Source organism: Manis javanica, chromosome 8 (genome assembly GCF_040802235.1).
Source record: "Manis javanica isolate MJ-LG chromosome 8, MJ_LKY, whole genome shotgun sequence".
Lineage (NCBI taxonomy): Eukaryota > Metazoa > Chordata > Mammalia > Pholidota > Manidae > Manis > Manis javanica.
The window spans coordinates 99888991-99902771 of record NC_133163.1 but is presented as its reverse complement, the minus strand read 5'-3'; the positions used below and the strand labels follow the sequence as shown (position 1 = coordinate 99902771).

At 47.0% G+C, this 13781-nt stretch overlaps 1 protein-coding gene across 10 annotated transcripts in view; it reads left to right on the top strand.

Moving 5' to 3' along the window:
• LOC140843147 (histidine decarboxylase-like) overlaps window positions 1-13769 on the top strand; it is a 67879-nt gene extending 54110 nt beyond the window's left edge. For 4 of the 10 annotated variants that reach the window (XM_073211798.1, XM_073211803.1, XM_073211801.1 and 1 more), the window contains 8 exons: window positions 3191-3325; window positions 3578-3721; window positions 4192-4258; window positions 5110-5272; window positions 5363-5453; window positions 9346-9444; window positions 10474-10575; window positions 10711-13765. In XM_073211798.1, coding sequence (XP_073067899.1) covers window positions 3254-3325; window positions 3578-3721; window positions 4192-4258; window positions 5110-5272; window positions 5363-5453; window positions 9346-9444; window positions 10474-10575; window positions 10711-11457 — 1485 coding nt within the window. In that variant the 5' untranslated portion in view covers window positions 3191-3253 and the 3' untranslated portion in view covers window positions 11458-13765. Of the gene's footprint in view, window positions 1-924; window positions 1048-3190; window positions 3326-3577; window positions 3722-4191; window positions 4259-5109; window positions 5273-5362; window positions 5454-9345; window positions 9445-10473; window positions 10576-10710 lie in introns of all 10 variants that reach the window. The other 6 variants (XM_073211793.1, XM_073211795.1, XM_073211794.1 and 3 more) reach the window with 4 other exon arrangements.
• The last annotated feature ends 12 nt before the right edge of the window (window positions 13770-13781 follow it).

The window sequence follows — 13781 nt, the reverse complement described above, 5'->3', positions numbered from 1 at the left end:
AACAATGGCTGTAGCTGTAACCAGTGGTGATGGGGGACATAGCAGGAAGTGACATATCTGGGGCAGACATACTTGTCCTGGTCTTTGAACAGGGTTCCAAGTTAAATATCAACAATGACTACTTTCTTGGAGCTTAGGCTCTATATAAATTATCTCTTCTTAGCCTTTAACCCTATGGATTCATTAGTATCAGCCCCATTTTGTAGGTGAAGAAATTGTGCCTTAAGTAGCTGATCTCTCCAAGATCAAACAGATTATAGAGGCAGAGATGAGATTTGGACTGTGATCTGGTTATTGCTACAATTTGTGACCCTAACTAAGCACTTGGGCTTCTATGGGTACAACTTCCACCGTGGTCCTGTCTTTGAGAGGTTAGGGATATGCCCTAAGACTTCCCTTAATAACTAATCAGCTTTAAATTGTGTCAGAAGCCTCCTAGAACAGCTTTATATATTTCACCTGAATTGTTATAGGGTGTGGGAATGGGGGTTGGGAGGATTGGGGGTGAGTAAAATTGCTGTTTCTTCCAGGAAGTAGTGTTTTGTTTCTTAGTCCTTGCGCTTCCCCTCTGGCCTTTAGATTGCTTCTCGGCCGGTACTTCAGGGACTTGGGAGTCAGATGAACATGACCACTTCTTGGGCTGTTTCTCCACAGAGCCTTGGGGCCCAGGGGAATCTACCTCACTGAGGGCAGTATGAATCCAACGCCCCACATTCTTTTCCCCTTTTTGGCTTGGCAGAAGATGGGGTGGAGATGGGGCAAAGGACCTGTCAGTGACCCTTCTCCAGGGATAAGATAGGTCAGGTTCCCATTGATACCGTCAGGGCCTGGGCAGGGCCAGGGCACAGACACGATGTATCTCCAGGGCTGGCGTGGCATGTTGGTCCCTGGGGCTCCCAGGATGAAACTGCTTTCCTCCTTTAGGCTTCCAGCCCCGTGTGCACGGAGCTCGAGATGAATGTCATGGACTGGCTGGCAAAAATGCTGGGACTCCCAGAATACTTCCTGCACCACCAGCCCGGCAGCCAGGGGGGAGGCGTCCTGCAGGTGCCTTCACGAGCAAAGCTCCTTCTAGCGTGGTGGATAAGTAGTGACAGATAAGCCAAACCCTTGCCCGGGCAGTTCTGTTCTCGGGGGATCTGCCCACGCCACTCACACCACCACCATCCCATCGCCACCATCACCATCACTAACGACACCAGTCCTGAGAGCTGGTAGCTCTGCCGCGCCCCCATTCCCACTGCTGCTGCCTCTCCTCTCTCCGTTTCCACAGCTGCCCCTGCCATCGCCACTCCTCCTGTCTTTTTTCTCTGAAGAAGATTAAAGAGTCAACACATGATCACATTTCTGGTATTACTTGACTCGGGTTCTCACTTTATAATCTGACAACTTCCCTTCTGTGTTCCATTTTACACCTTGTGGTAAGCAGATAGGAGAAGGCAAGTAGGCCCAGGACATCCTTGGCAGTGAGAGAAAGTAACGCCAATTAATTTGGGTATTTGTCAAATGATGGTTCTTCCAATATTTCTTTTTTTGTCAAGGTCAGGCCGCCTAATGGGGCTTGCTGGGTGCGTCCCGTAGCCTGCGCGTGTTGCTAGGTGCCTTTGCATCTCTAGATCTTGACGAGCAGGAGGGCTTGATTCTGAGACTCTCCACAGTCTTGAATTTTACTGTGATGTGTAGTTTTCCTGGTTTTAAAATCAATAAGGTAGAGATAATAATAATATTTTTCTCAAAGAGTGGATGTGATGACTAAATGAATTCATGTATTAGATGAAAATATCCATGCTGCCCTGCGATGAGAACTGGTAAGTTTGCTGGGCCCGTCTGCTGGCTAAGTGACCACTCGTCTCACTCGCAGCAATCCGACAGCAAGATTAAACTCTGAACCTCTCAAGGAAGACAAATCACTGCATATTGTGGCCACTTCTGGGTTGTTTGTTAGCAAATAGTTGGGACTTCAGATATTATATCTGGAAGGACATAGTAAATGTCTGCTATACATCATCTGGCTTTTCATCTCATTATCTCCAGGATCTTGCAGGTAAATACTATCACCCCCAATTTTGAAAGGAGTGCACTAAAGCTCAGATAGGTTAAAAATAGGCCCCAGGTCACACAGCCGGTAAGTGGAAGAATGAGGATTCAAACCCAGGCCTGTCTAAGTCGAACTGTGCTTTCTCCTGTACTCATCCACCATGCAAACTTGGCTTAGTCCTGTATCCTCTCTGAACATCACCATCCTCATCCGTAGACCGATACTTTTATCGCAAGTATCTCCGAGAGGTTTCATGAGGTGCAAAAGGGATGACTTACTATGAATTGCTATATAATTGGCAGGAGGTACTATTGTTATTTCTGTTCTGCTGGCTTCCGTTTTGTGGAGTAATTTCCAGCCACTGAGTATCTTGTGGAATCTGGCCTGTACCCCAAGCTGTGATGCTTATTGCCAGGCTTTAGAGCAGGGGACTATCAGCTGCTGGTCACCTGGAGATTTCAAGAAAGAAAAGCACCACAGACTGAGTGAATGATGAGAAACCATTGAGATTCCCACGAGGCGGCTAAGGTGGCCCCCAGGATTCCCATACTCATGGCCAGAGTGAAGTCCTTTCCACTTCTCATTTGTATACTTGATACTCCCACTTGAAAGGCAGCTAAAGGGATGTTCTCCATTTTCTAAATGAATATTTATATTATCTTATGTAATATTATAAATGTGATCCCAAGGGCTCAGGAGCTATTGGTAACAAAACAAGACCAGAGTCACTGGGTTCTCAGATGGGGCAGGACCAGCTGTCACTGGGATATGCCTGTGGGAATAGACTCCGTTTCCATACCAAATAAACTGGAAGTTCGTTAAAGGAAGTTGTACATGGGGAGCAGGCATACAGATAAACACACTTATATCTGGCAGGGACCGAGCATTCTCTTTTTGGTCCCTGTGGCTTCTCTAATAAAGATGCTGCTCTTAGGTGAAAATCTGCTTCCATGACTTCCCTGAAAAATTAGGGAGAGGGAAGTGTCCCATGAATGCATAGGGTGTAGTGAGTGGAGAATTCATAGTAGGCACTTGAATTTGTGAGGAAGAACACTCCCCTCTGCAGGAGCTATTCCTTAGGAATAACACACACACACACACACACACACACACACACGGAGGTTGCCACTGGTAATCCTTGTTCCACTACAGAGTACAGTCAGTGAGTCCACCTTGATCGCTTTGCTGGCCGCAAGGAAGAACAAAATCCTGGAAATGAAAGCATCTGAGCCTGGGGCAGACGAGTCCTCCCTGAACGCCCGGCTCATTGCCTATGCCTCTGATCAGGTGAGTTGCCCAACACAGACCAAATCTTCAGGCCAGGGCTTAGCTTATGGAGTCTTAGTCCTTGAATAAGTTTCTTCTAGACACAAATAAGTTGGGATTTAAGGCAGGTCATGCTGTGGAGGTTGTCTCTAGGAACCACGGGGACGGACAAATGTAAATGTTATGTTTGATTCACTTAGTTTGGCTTCAGCAGTTGCTGTGGAGTTCTCATTCCAGGATGAGTCGACTAGCAGGTCTCTGTGTTCCTTCTAGGCTCACTCCTCAGTGGAAAAGGCTGGTTTGATTTCTCTTGTGAAGATGAAATTTCTGCCTGTGGACGACAACTTCTCACTCCGAGGGGAAGCTCTTAAGAAAGCCATCGAGGAGGATAAGAAGCGGGGCTTGGTGCCTGTTTTTGTAAGTCGGAATGTGTTCTGTGCTTAAACAATAGAACGTGGAGGTGAGGAAGGAATCTGGGCAGAATCCAGGCAAGTAACATGCTGCAAACAAAAGCAGAGAGATCCTCAAACACGATGTGTTACGATTTATGAGTTGCTATTCATTGGGCTAGGCAATCAATTTTGTGGGTCGTAATAAGCATTACAAAAATAAGTAGATCAGAAAATATCAGAGGGTATTCTTGTAGCACAGAGTATCTATTGTTTTGTGGAACTTTTATTTCAAATACACATGTATATATATATGTACTAGGTTACTTACTATATAGAATGTGTTTCTTACTGTGGGTCATAAAAAGTCTTGTGTGAAATGCAGTGTTCTAGTGGGATGGGCAGGATAGAAAATATCTGTGGTTAAGTCTTTTTTTTCTGGCCCAGTGTATCTCACGAGCCCACCTTCCCACGTTAACTTCCTTTATTTTCCTCCAGGTCTGTGCAACACTGGGGACCACCGGGGTGTGTGCATTTGACTGCCTGTCGGAGCTGGGCCCCATCTGTAAGTGTCTGCCCTGTCTGGCTAGGAAGACAAGTAATGAATGTGAGAATGTTCCCCAGAACAAGAACCTGAAACTAGCTCTGTGGAATTTGCTCACCCTTTCTTGGTCACAGCAAAGGCTGAGGTATGGGAAGAGCCACCAAAGGTCACAGGTGCTTCGCCCAGGCAGCCAGGTCAGTGCTTTCCCCAGCACGGACCAAAGGTTAGAGCTGCTCCTCTGCATCCTGGCCTAGTGGGCAGCAGTGGGAGACTTGTAGCTTTTCTGCCCTCTCTCCTGTATGTCAAAGTCTCCTCGCAGACTGTATGAAAAGCACAGGGTGAATGAGGCATAGTGGAAGATTGTCTACTCTAAACTAAGACAAGGAAAAAGGCAGGGGAGGGGAAACCACAGGGAGAGACAAAGACAGAGAAGAAACCCAAGTGTTCAAATTCCCCAAGCACCAGACCCACTAGAAGAGCCATCCCCTCCCACTGTTTGTTTGTATTAGATTCATTAGCATTGCTCTCTGGACCAGTGGGAAGTTGGTTTTTTGCCAGGAAGTTCTAGCTCAAGGCCTTAACCCTCAGGTCAGTGAGAGAAAGAGGCCATGGTGCGGCTCTGTGGACCTTCTCTTTAGGAGGCAGTGAGGCCTCATTTAGCCCCAGCCCTCACATTGCCACAGCCCACCCCCAACGCCCATCTCCACATACCTGGACATCTCACTTAGACAGAGCAGGCCCACCATTCCCAGCTCTGCTCTGGCAGCCCTCCAGCCAGCGGGGCCAGGTGAGAGGCGCCTTGCAGCTGGGTGGCGGCAGCCACATCCTACCCCTAGTCCCATCTCCCGGCCGGGTGACGTTTGCCTCCTCAGGTGCCAGTGAGGGACTGTGGCTCCACATCGATGCTGCCTATGCAGGCTCTGCCTTCCTGTGCCCTGAGTTCCGCGGCTTTCTGAAGGGCATCGAGTATGCCGATTCCTTCACCTTTAATGCTTCCAAGTGGATGATGGTGCACTTTGATTGCACTGGGTTCTGGTGAGTGTGGCAGCCCAGCTCCCAGCCTGTGGGAAAGCCATGCTTCCTCTGTGAGGCCTCAGCTGCTAATGCCCATTTGGAAACCCACAGGGTCAAGGACAAGTACAAGCTGCAGCAGACCTTCAATGTGAACCCCGTCTACCTCAGGCATGCCAACTCGGGTGTGGCCACTGACTTCATGGTGAGTGGCCAGAAAGGGGCAGCCTAGTGGTCTCTGAGATGGAAACTGGCTTCCTCTTGACCCCAGCATCTCCTGTACACTGGCTTCCACCAGAAATGGGCACGCTGTGAGCCTAACACATCATACTGCCACTGTATACCTTTGGTTTCAAGCTGTGCCTAAGGATACAGAATGAAACCCAGAAAATTGTTAAAAACCCTAGAAAATGAGACCCACCTCTGAGGCAGTGTGCACGCTGAATACTTGTGGCATTGTCTACCGCCTAGAAATGCCATCCCCACCCCGAGTGGGCCAGTTCCCTTCTGCCTCATCTTGGATAATCTTTTCTGCTTACTACCCAGCGGCAGGGCGGGGTGGAGAATTTCCTTGGATGGGGAACGAGGCTCCTTGGTTTAATCACTTTCTTTTGTTCCCAGAGAGGCACTGCGTGGGTACGGGTGGAGCGTGGGTGCTTTCCCTGGCCTTCTGGGTGCCTTCTGGCAGTCCTAGCCTTCCCAGCGAGCTCGCTGCACCCCATTCTCAGCCTGTACTACCTCTTGGGGGAAGAAATTCTTCAGATTTACTCCTCAGTTTGAGGACGAGCCTTCCTTTTAATTGTAGAGGAGACAGGGATGTAAACAAGTTAAATCCACGTGGCCAAGGGGCCGCAGCAGAGCAGAGTGAGAGGAGCCTGGTCTGGAGTGCTCGCCAGCCTTCGTCCTTCGGGAACTCAGTGGGCTGCCCTGACCTCGGCTTCCTCATCTGTGAAGTGGGCTCAGTCACCCTGGTTTCACAGGGTATTGTGAGGCTGACATGGGAACATGCCTATAGATCATTAACATAATACTGGGAATGTGGCAAAGTTCAAGAAATGGTAGGAGTAATAATCCTAAAAGTTCATTTAACTCCCAAGATTTGCTATAGCAATGTGATTAACCATTTAGGTGCTAAAGCCAGACAGCCTGGGTCTGAATCCTGGATCCTCCATTAATTATATTTGTGCAGCCTTGGGCAAATGGCTTAACTGTGTCTAAACTTCCTCATTTGTCCAACGAGGATGATGATAATAATACCAGCTTCTTAGGTTTGCTGTGAGGATTAAGGGAATCAGTATTGAAGTACGGAGAGCAATGCCTGAAGTGTGTGAGAGTCACTCTTTGGGAAGAGATGTTTCTGTCTTTCCTCCTTGGGCAACTGAATTGTCCTGCCGTTTTAGTCCTAAAGTAATATCTCCATTATCTCTTCATTTTATTGGTTATTCTTCTGTAGACCAGCTCAGACTTGCTTTAGGTTTTTGCAGCTTTTGAGTGGCATTGCAAGCAGCAAGCTTGCAGTGGTTGGGGGATGCTCCAAAGGTTGATACAAATAGAATATTTCATTCATCTCCATTGCCCTGTGTGGTGGGCTTTCAACAATTTCTTAATTTAAAAAAAAATGTCTACACCTTCCCAAGGGGCAGACATCTTTAGGAGTAATTCTAGCTTTCTTTCCTGAGTGTAAAATGGTGCCCATTTTCCTGTAAGTAAATTAGGATCTCGGAAACATAAGAGCATTTCTTACCTAAGTCTGTTTTGGATTTCATGTTTCTTTTTGTGTTTGGTGTTTTTTTTGGTTCACAACAGTGTCTCAATATCTTCCTGTGGTTCATTCCCATAAGTTTGGAGATTTTTATGGTGCTTTCTCTCTTCTAGATAACTTATAAAATATTAAATTAAGCTTAGCAGTGGTCCAGGGGAGCCTTACTCTTTGTACTTCTACATCCAGAAGGTGCTGCTGTCTGCTTTTCCTTTCCCTCCCTGTAATCCTAGGGGCTTAACTGTCAAGTCTCCGAGAAACTTCTACAAAACTGAAGTCGCTATCTCTGGTGTTCCTGGGGGTCTTCCCTGTTGCTCTGATTGTATCCCAAGGTCTTTATCACCCAGGAGCTGGCTGTAGCTTTAAATAGAAGCCCAGCTACATTGGAGATGAGCCAGAAATAGAGGCCCATCCTGGGAGAGAACCCTTAGGGACTTCACCCACGGCGCCCTGGAGCCACCTAGAATCAGGGCTTGATTCTTAGACATCAATCAGGGAAGCTCCTTGCCCTCCCCTCCCACCTTTCCCAAGAAAGGGGCACTGTCTTGTCCTTGGCAGGGGAGACCTGCAAAACCTTGAATGGACACAGAAGGGGCTTGGGAATGCCTCGAGTTAAAGAGCCATGTCACCCTTTATAAGACGAAATCTCCCATTTCAACAGAAAATATCACCTAGAACTACCCCGCTGGGTCAGTGTGATCTGGTTTTGGAATAGTGACAAGAGAAACAACTGGGGATACAGACAGAGTGTGAAGAAATCAAAATTAAAAGCATCTCTGCCTCTCATTTTAGTTTGTTGGGCAAAATAAAGTAGTTAGTTGGCCACAGCCATGTAGAAAACCCTGTTTTCAGGGAAGGCCCCTGTTATCCAGTCATTCTCCCAGAGCAGCCAGCTAACTAGGGTGGAGTTGCTTGCCTTCCCTGTTACAAGGATTTTGTCCCTCGTTCAGGTTTTGATGCCCTCTGCTGGTAAAGGAAGCCCCCAACTGGTCCTCGCCACTAGGGTGTTTGCTTGGAAATCACACGCTTAGTGCTTCATGTGGGAGAGGCACTGTGCACCAGCAAAGGGGTAATGTCATAACTGCTGGGTGTGGAAACTAGGGTGAAGGATGAAGGTGAGCACATTCCCGAGGATTTAGCAATCCTGTGGGTGAGTTCGATGGGACAAATATTTATTTCCAGCCAATGACATTGTAGTTAAGCTTTCTGACATGTGAGGAAGAGGTCACTAGAAATCACATTGCTTATCAGGATGACTGCCAATGTTTTCCAAAACTTTTGCTCTGGTTTCAGATCTGAGAAATTGCTTTGAAATTTTCAGATCTGTGGTGCCCACAACCTTGAATTTTGAGGTCTGTTGAATTTGGTCACCAGGAATGAAGGGCCAATTTAGTCTGGCAGGGGCCGAAATGCAGATGCTCACTGGAAATCTGAAAGCTGAAGGGATGCCTCCTGAGGGCACAGGAATGTCACAGGAAAAAGTCAGTACAAGACAGAAAAAGACAGTACAAGTACAGATGGTCATTAAAGAATGACCATCTTGGTTCTAGGCAGAAACACCACTGACATTAGTAGCTCACATTTTTATCACCTCAATAGCCAACTTCGTGTGAAGTGCTTTGCATTGGTCCCACTCCCGCCAGGTCCTGGGCGGTGCTGTTCGGTGTCTTGATGCGCCAGTGAGGCAGCAACGCCTAAGGCCACAGCCAGTAAGGGGGGCAGCTGGGGGACAAACCCAGGTTTGCAGGTCCAGCATCTGGGCTTTTGATTACTAATAAAGGAAGAAAGAAAATAAATGAAAGGGCAGCGTGTGTGTGCAGGGTAGGAGCATACCCTTTTTAGAATTATGCTGATTGTCACAACTGTCTAAAAATTTTAGTCATTCTTACGGTTATGCCTGATTACTGTACTTTATATTTTGGGGGCAAACAGAAATAGGACTTTATGTTATGCTGTTCAGTCTAGCCTCTTTCAGAGAAAAAAGTGTATTGCTCCCATCTTGAATAAATATTAGCCTGAGATGAAATGCTTAAAGCAGCATTTAAAGCAAAGTGTCTTCTTCTCGGTTCAGGGTCTGGGCTTGGTCTCCCCTTGCACTCAAGGGCCTATTGGCCACCGTCGCCAATAGGATTTGGTCTCATGATGGGGAAGCCTTTGGTAACTTGCTTTTTGGCTGCTCCTTAGCAACAGCTTCAGGAGTCATGGTGATACTGTCCATCCCTGGAGGGCTGTGCAGGCAATAGATGATGAATAAAGCCCAGGAGTGAGTGAGGGAGTACCTTGTTAGAGACAATGCGCCCTTGTCTCTAACCGCGGGCACTGTGTTCCTCTGTTCTAGCACTGGCAGATCCCCCTGAGCCGGCGGTTTCGCTCTATTAAACTCTGGTTTGTGATTCGGTCCTTCGGGGTGAGGAATCTTCAAGCGCACATCAGACATGTATGTAGTGTGCAGGCGGTGGGCTGAGCCCATGCTTGCATTGTGTCTTAGAGGGGAGGAAGGCTGGTTTCTGTTTGCAGACCAGCCCAGGGCACCTGCAGTATGGGCTCAGGTGTCTAGGCCTGTTCTTGGCCTCTGGGACTTGATGATTACTCAGGGCGGCCATCTGTTTGTTAGCTAGAGGATCAATGAGCAGCAATGGCACTGAGAGCTGTCTGGGGTCTGTCCCCCTTGCCTGAGTGTCTCACCAATCCTTGGCTGTCATCGAGCACTGAGGAATGATGGCCCAAGAGCTTGACTAATAGAGGAAGAAAGAAAATAATGAAAAGGGCAGCGTGTGTGTGCAGGGTAGGAGCATATCCTTCTGAGAATTATGCTGATTGTCACAACTGTCTAAAAATTTAAGTCACTGATATGGTTATGCCTCAAACATGGCTTTCCTGGCTTGGACATGTAGACCTACCAAGTCTGGAACAAACATTGTTGCATTGTGTCAATAGGTATTTACCGGAGCGTTCTTGGGGACGTGGTTGGGCACAGTCTAAACAGACCATGCAGTGGAGAGAGAGAAGGGCACGGGTGAGGTTTGTCCCACTTGTCTCAGCATGGTCAAAGACAGGATTAGCTAAGTCCTTTGACTTCTCTTGAAATAGAGGATTGAGTCTGAGAACCAGATGATAGCATTACTTAGCAAAATATTTCATTGGATGAAGAAATTTTTAAAAAGGTGGAAACAAAAAAGGGATAGTCCTGTCCTTGTTAAGTTAATGATCCTAGGTAAGAAAAAAAAAGGAAATAAAAAAAAAATGATATGACTTCAGTGAAAAATTAATATGATACAAAGCTCAAACTTTAAAAAAAATTAGAATGTGTGCAAAATCAAACGGTGAAGGACATTTGGCAGAAGCCAATCAGAATTCTGTTTCAAAGGTGTCACTGGTTTAAACCCATTTAGCAGTGGGAAAGTTAATTCATAATTGTCCCTTGCCTGATTATTAATCTCAGTTCTCTTTGTATTTACAATTCCAGGGTACTGAAATGGCTAAATATTTTGAATCTTTGGTCAGAAATGACCCTTTCTTTGAAATTCCTGCCCAGAGGCACCTTGGCCTGGTGGTTTTCCGTCTAAAGGTGATGCCGTCACCCATGGCCTGTGGGTGCTGTTATCTGGGGCTTGGGCGGCCTTTGGAGGTGCAGCTGCTGGGCTTCTGGGGATGCTTCTGGAGGATCTGATACCGATTTCAGTTCTCTTTATTCTTCAAACAGGGTCCTAATTGTCTCACAGAAAGTGTGTTGAAAGAAATAGCTAAAGCTGGCCGTCTCTTCCTCATCCCCGCCACTATCCAGGACAAGCTGATTATCCGTTTCACCGTGACATCCCAGTTCACCACCAGGGATGACATCCTGAGAGACTGGACTCTTATCCGAGATGCTGCCACTCGCATTCTGAGTCAGCATTGTACTTCCCAACCTAGCCCTCAGGTCGGGAACCTCATTCCCCCACCCGGGGGCCCCAGGGCCTTGGCCAACGGAATGTCCTTTCAGTCTGTCGGTGAGGCAGGGGGTGAGCCAGCCCAGGCCAGGAAGATCATCAAGCAACCTCAGTGTGTGGGAGCCGGTCTTGGGAGAAGGGAAGACAGCTGCCGTCCTGAAACCCTGCTGGACCCACGTGATGACTGCTTTGCAGAAGAGTCTCCAGCGGTTACCAAGCACACGCTGTCCTCCTTCCTGTTCAGTTACTTGTCCGCGCAGAACAAGAAGAAGGCAGTGCGTTCCCTCAGTTGTAACAGCGTGCCTGTGAGTGCTCAGAAACCACTGCCCACAGACGGCTCTGTGAGGAATGGGGGCTCCTCCCGGGTCAGAATCTTCTCTAGGTTTCCAGAAGAGATGATGATGCTAAAGAAAAGTGCCTTCAAAAAACTCATCAAGTTCTACAGCGTCCCCAGCTTTCCTGAGTGCAGCTCTCAGTGTGGGCTCCCGCTGTCCTGCTGCCCCCTGCAGGCAATGGTTTAGGCCGGAGGTTTCGGCCAGGATGTGTTTCAGGGAGTCTCTGAACCCCTCCGAATTGTGTGCTGAATTCGTGTGCTTATGTGTGTGTGTGCGTTTTTCTTGGGAGAGAGCCCCTAATTTTTATCAGGTTCTCATAGGGGTTCATGACTTATAATGGCACAGAAGGTTCTGGCAGTCTGGTCAGAGAGAAAAGGTCCAGGGTAGTGTACTGACAGGCAGCTTCTGTGGTGCAGCTTGTGATATTCAATATAATGTAGCAATAAATTGTGCTTGTCCCAAAAAAGCCTCTCTTGTGTGATTTCATTGACCACTGAAATATTGATTAATTAACAAAAGCATATCCTGCAGCCTAAATGTATGTACTATGGATTCTGATTTTCAGAATGCTGCAGGTTTGAATTTAACGGTGAGGAAATGAGTTTGGAGGAGCTGTTGGTACGAAGAAGGCAGGTGCTTGAGTCAGGCACTGTGGCTTAGCACTGATAAATGAGGACACTGAAGCCCCAGGTCACTAAGCTTGTAAGTGGGCAAGCCCAGGTCTCCTTGTCTTCAACAATGCCCATGCTATTTGCACCATGCTGTACTATTCAAGGTGGTACTTGAGCAGAAGCTCACAGTCCAGCAGGACCCTCTGGCCCTTAGAACATGTAAATGTGGCCCTCCTTAGGTTTGGAACTCGTGCATTTTTTTTTCCTGGGCTCTGTAGTCAAATAAAAGCTGTACTCATAGCCTGCCCATAGTTATTTCATAGGCCCCCAAAATGATTTTCTTCAGATCACAGTTTTATAGGAAGTGCACTTGAAGTCGGTTATAGTAACAGTGTCAAAGGTAAACAAAGCTGGGCACTAGTTAACAGTGGTAAGGACAGATACTAATCAGTAACGTACTATTGCAGCAGGGAAAAGAGTTCAGCATAAACTGGACTAAACTTTGATCTCTACAAAGGTGACTGGACATTTTGAAGGGTGAATGGGGGAGTGGGGAGGGGCCAGCAGGGGCCCAGTAGAGTTGGGAAGTGAAAAATTACAAAGCGTGGGAAGGGGGAGTTGGTCGATGTGAAGCCCATGTAGGTTTGCTAAGTGGTGCTGACCAAAGTCAGGCCCCCACCTCCCCCAGAGGCTGGGGGACTGCGGGCAGCCTCAGGTGTCAGCTGGAGCCAACAGTAAATTTGTTTGGCAGCCTTGCGTTTTCACAGGCAGGCACTTAAAGGGGCACTAGAGTCATCCTAGGGTCATGGTCTTGAGCCATTAGAGACTGTGTGAGCATCTATTCATGTTTCTATGGGCTGAGGTTGAGGCCTAGTTAACAAGAGGGCTGGGAGGAGCCTGGCTAGAGTTTGGTCAAGGAGAGAATCTTTGTCAAGAGCTTCAAGTTTCATGTTGACCCTTTTTGTCTATGAGTGGTCCCCAAACTTATCTGCATACGGGAATCACCTGGGAGCCTTAAAAAATACTGATGCCTGGCCTACTCCCAGAAATCCTGATCTAATTGGTATGAGGTGTATCTGGGCTTTGGGATTCTGACAGCTCCCAAATAAGTCTAATGTGCATCAGTGTGTGGAACCACTGCTCTAGGGTCGCTTGCTTCTCAAAGGGCGGTATGTGGACCACAAGCACTGGCACTCCAGGTGCTTCTTCCGCACATTCAGGCTTAAGAAACACTGCTCTCAGCTGGTGGTTCTCAAACTGAGCCGGCACCAGAATCACCAGGAGGGCTTATTAAAACATGGACTGCAGCGTGGATGTTTTGTTGCCCTTGTCTAGCTTGGATTAATACTTAGTCTATAGGCACAGTCCTGATCATCTACATTTGCCCTCTTATAGCACTAAATTATGTTTTCTACCTTTATCTTGCATCTACCTACCACTTAAATATTTTATTAAAAAAAATAAGGGAGAAATGTGGGATTCACATATAAATCAAGTATAAAAATGAAATGAATAATCATATCTGACTTGATTGTTTATAGTTCGTGATGCGTGATCAAAACCGAAAGTTTCTGTGATATGACTGCCCTTGCACTGTTCAAAAAAGATTGCATGGGGAACCAGATGGTTATCAGGGTTGCTTGATGAAAAAGCAACAAATAATGTAAGAACTTATTCATTATGTAAGAACTTGTTCACCATGTAAGAACTTGTTCGTTATGCTTCAGAAGATTGGAGACTGTTGAGAATTAGGCTTGGGGTTGATTAATGATTGTGCATTGAGTCCCCTATGCAGAATTTTATTGTTGTTAACAACCATTTGATCAATAAATATAAGAGATGCTCTCTCTCAAAAAAAATATTCAAGATAGTATTGCTCTGTGAGCCAGTGATTCCACT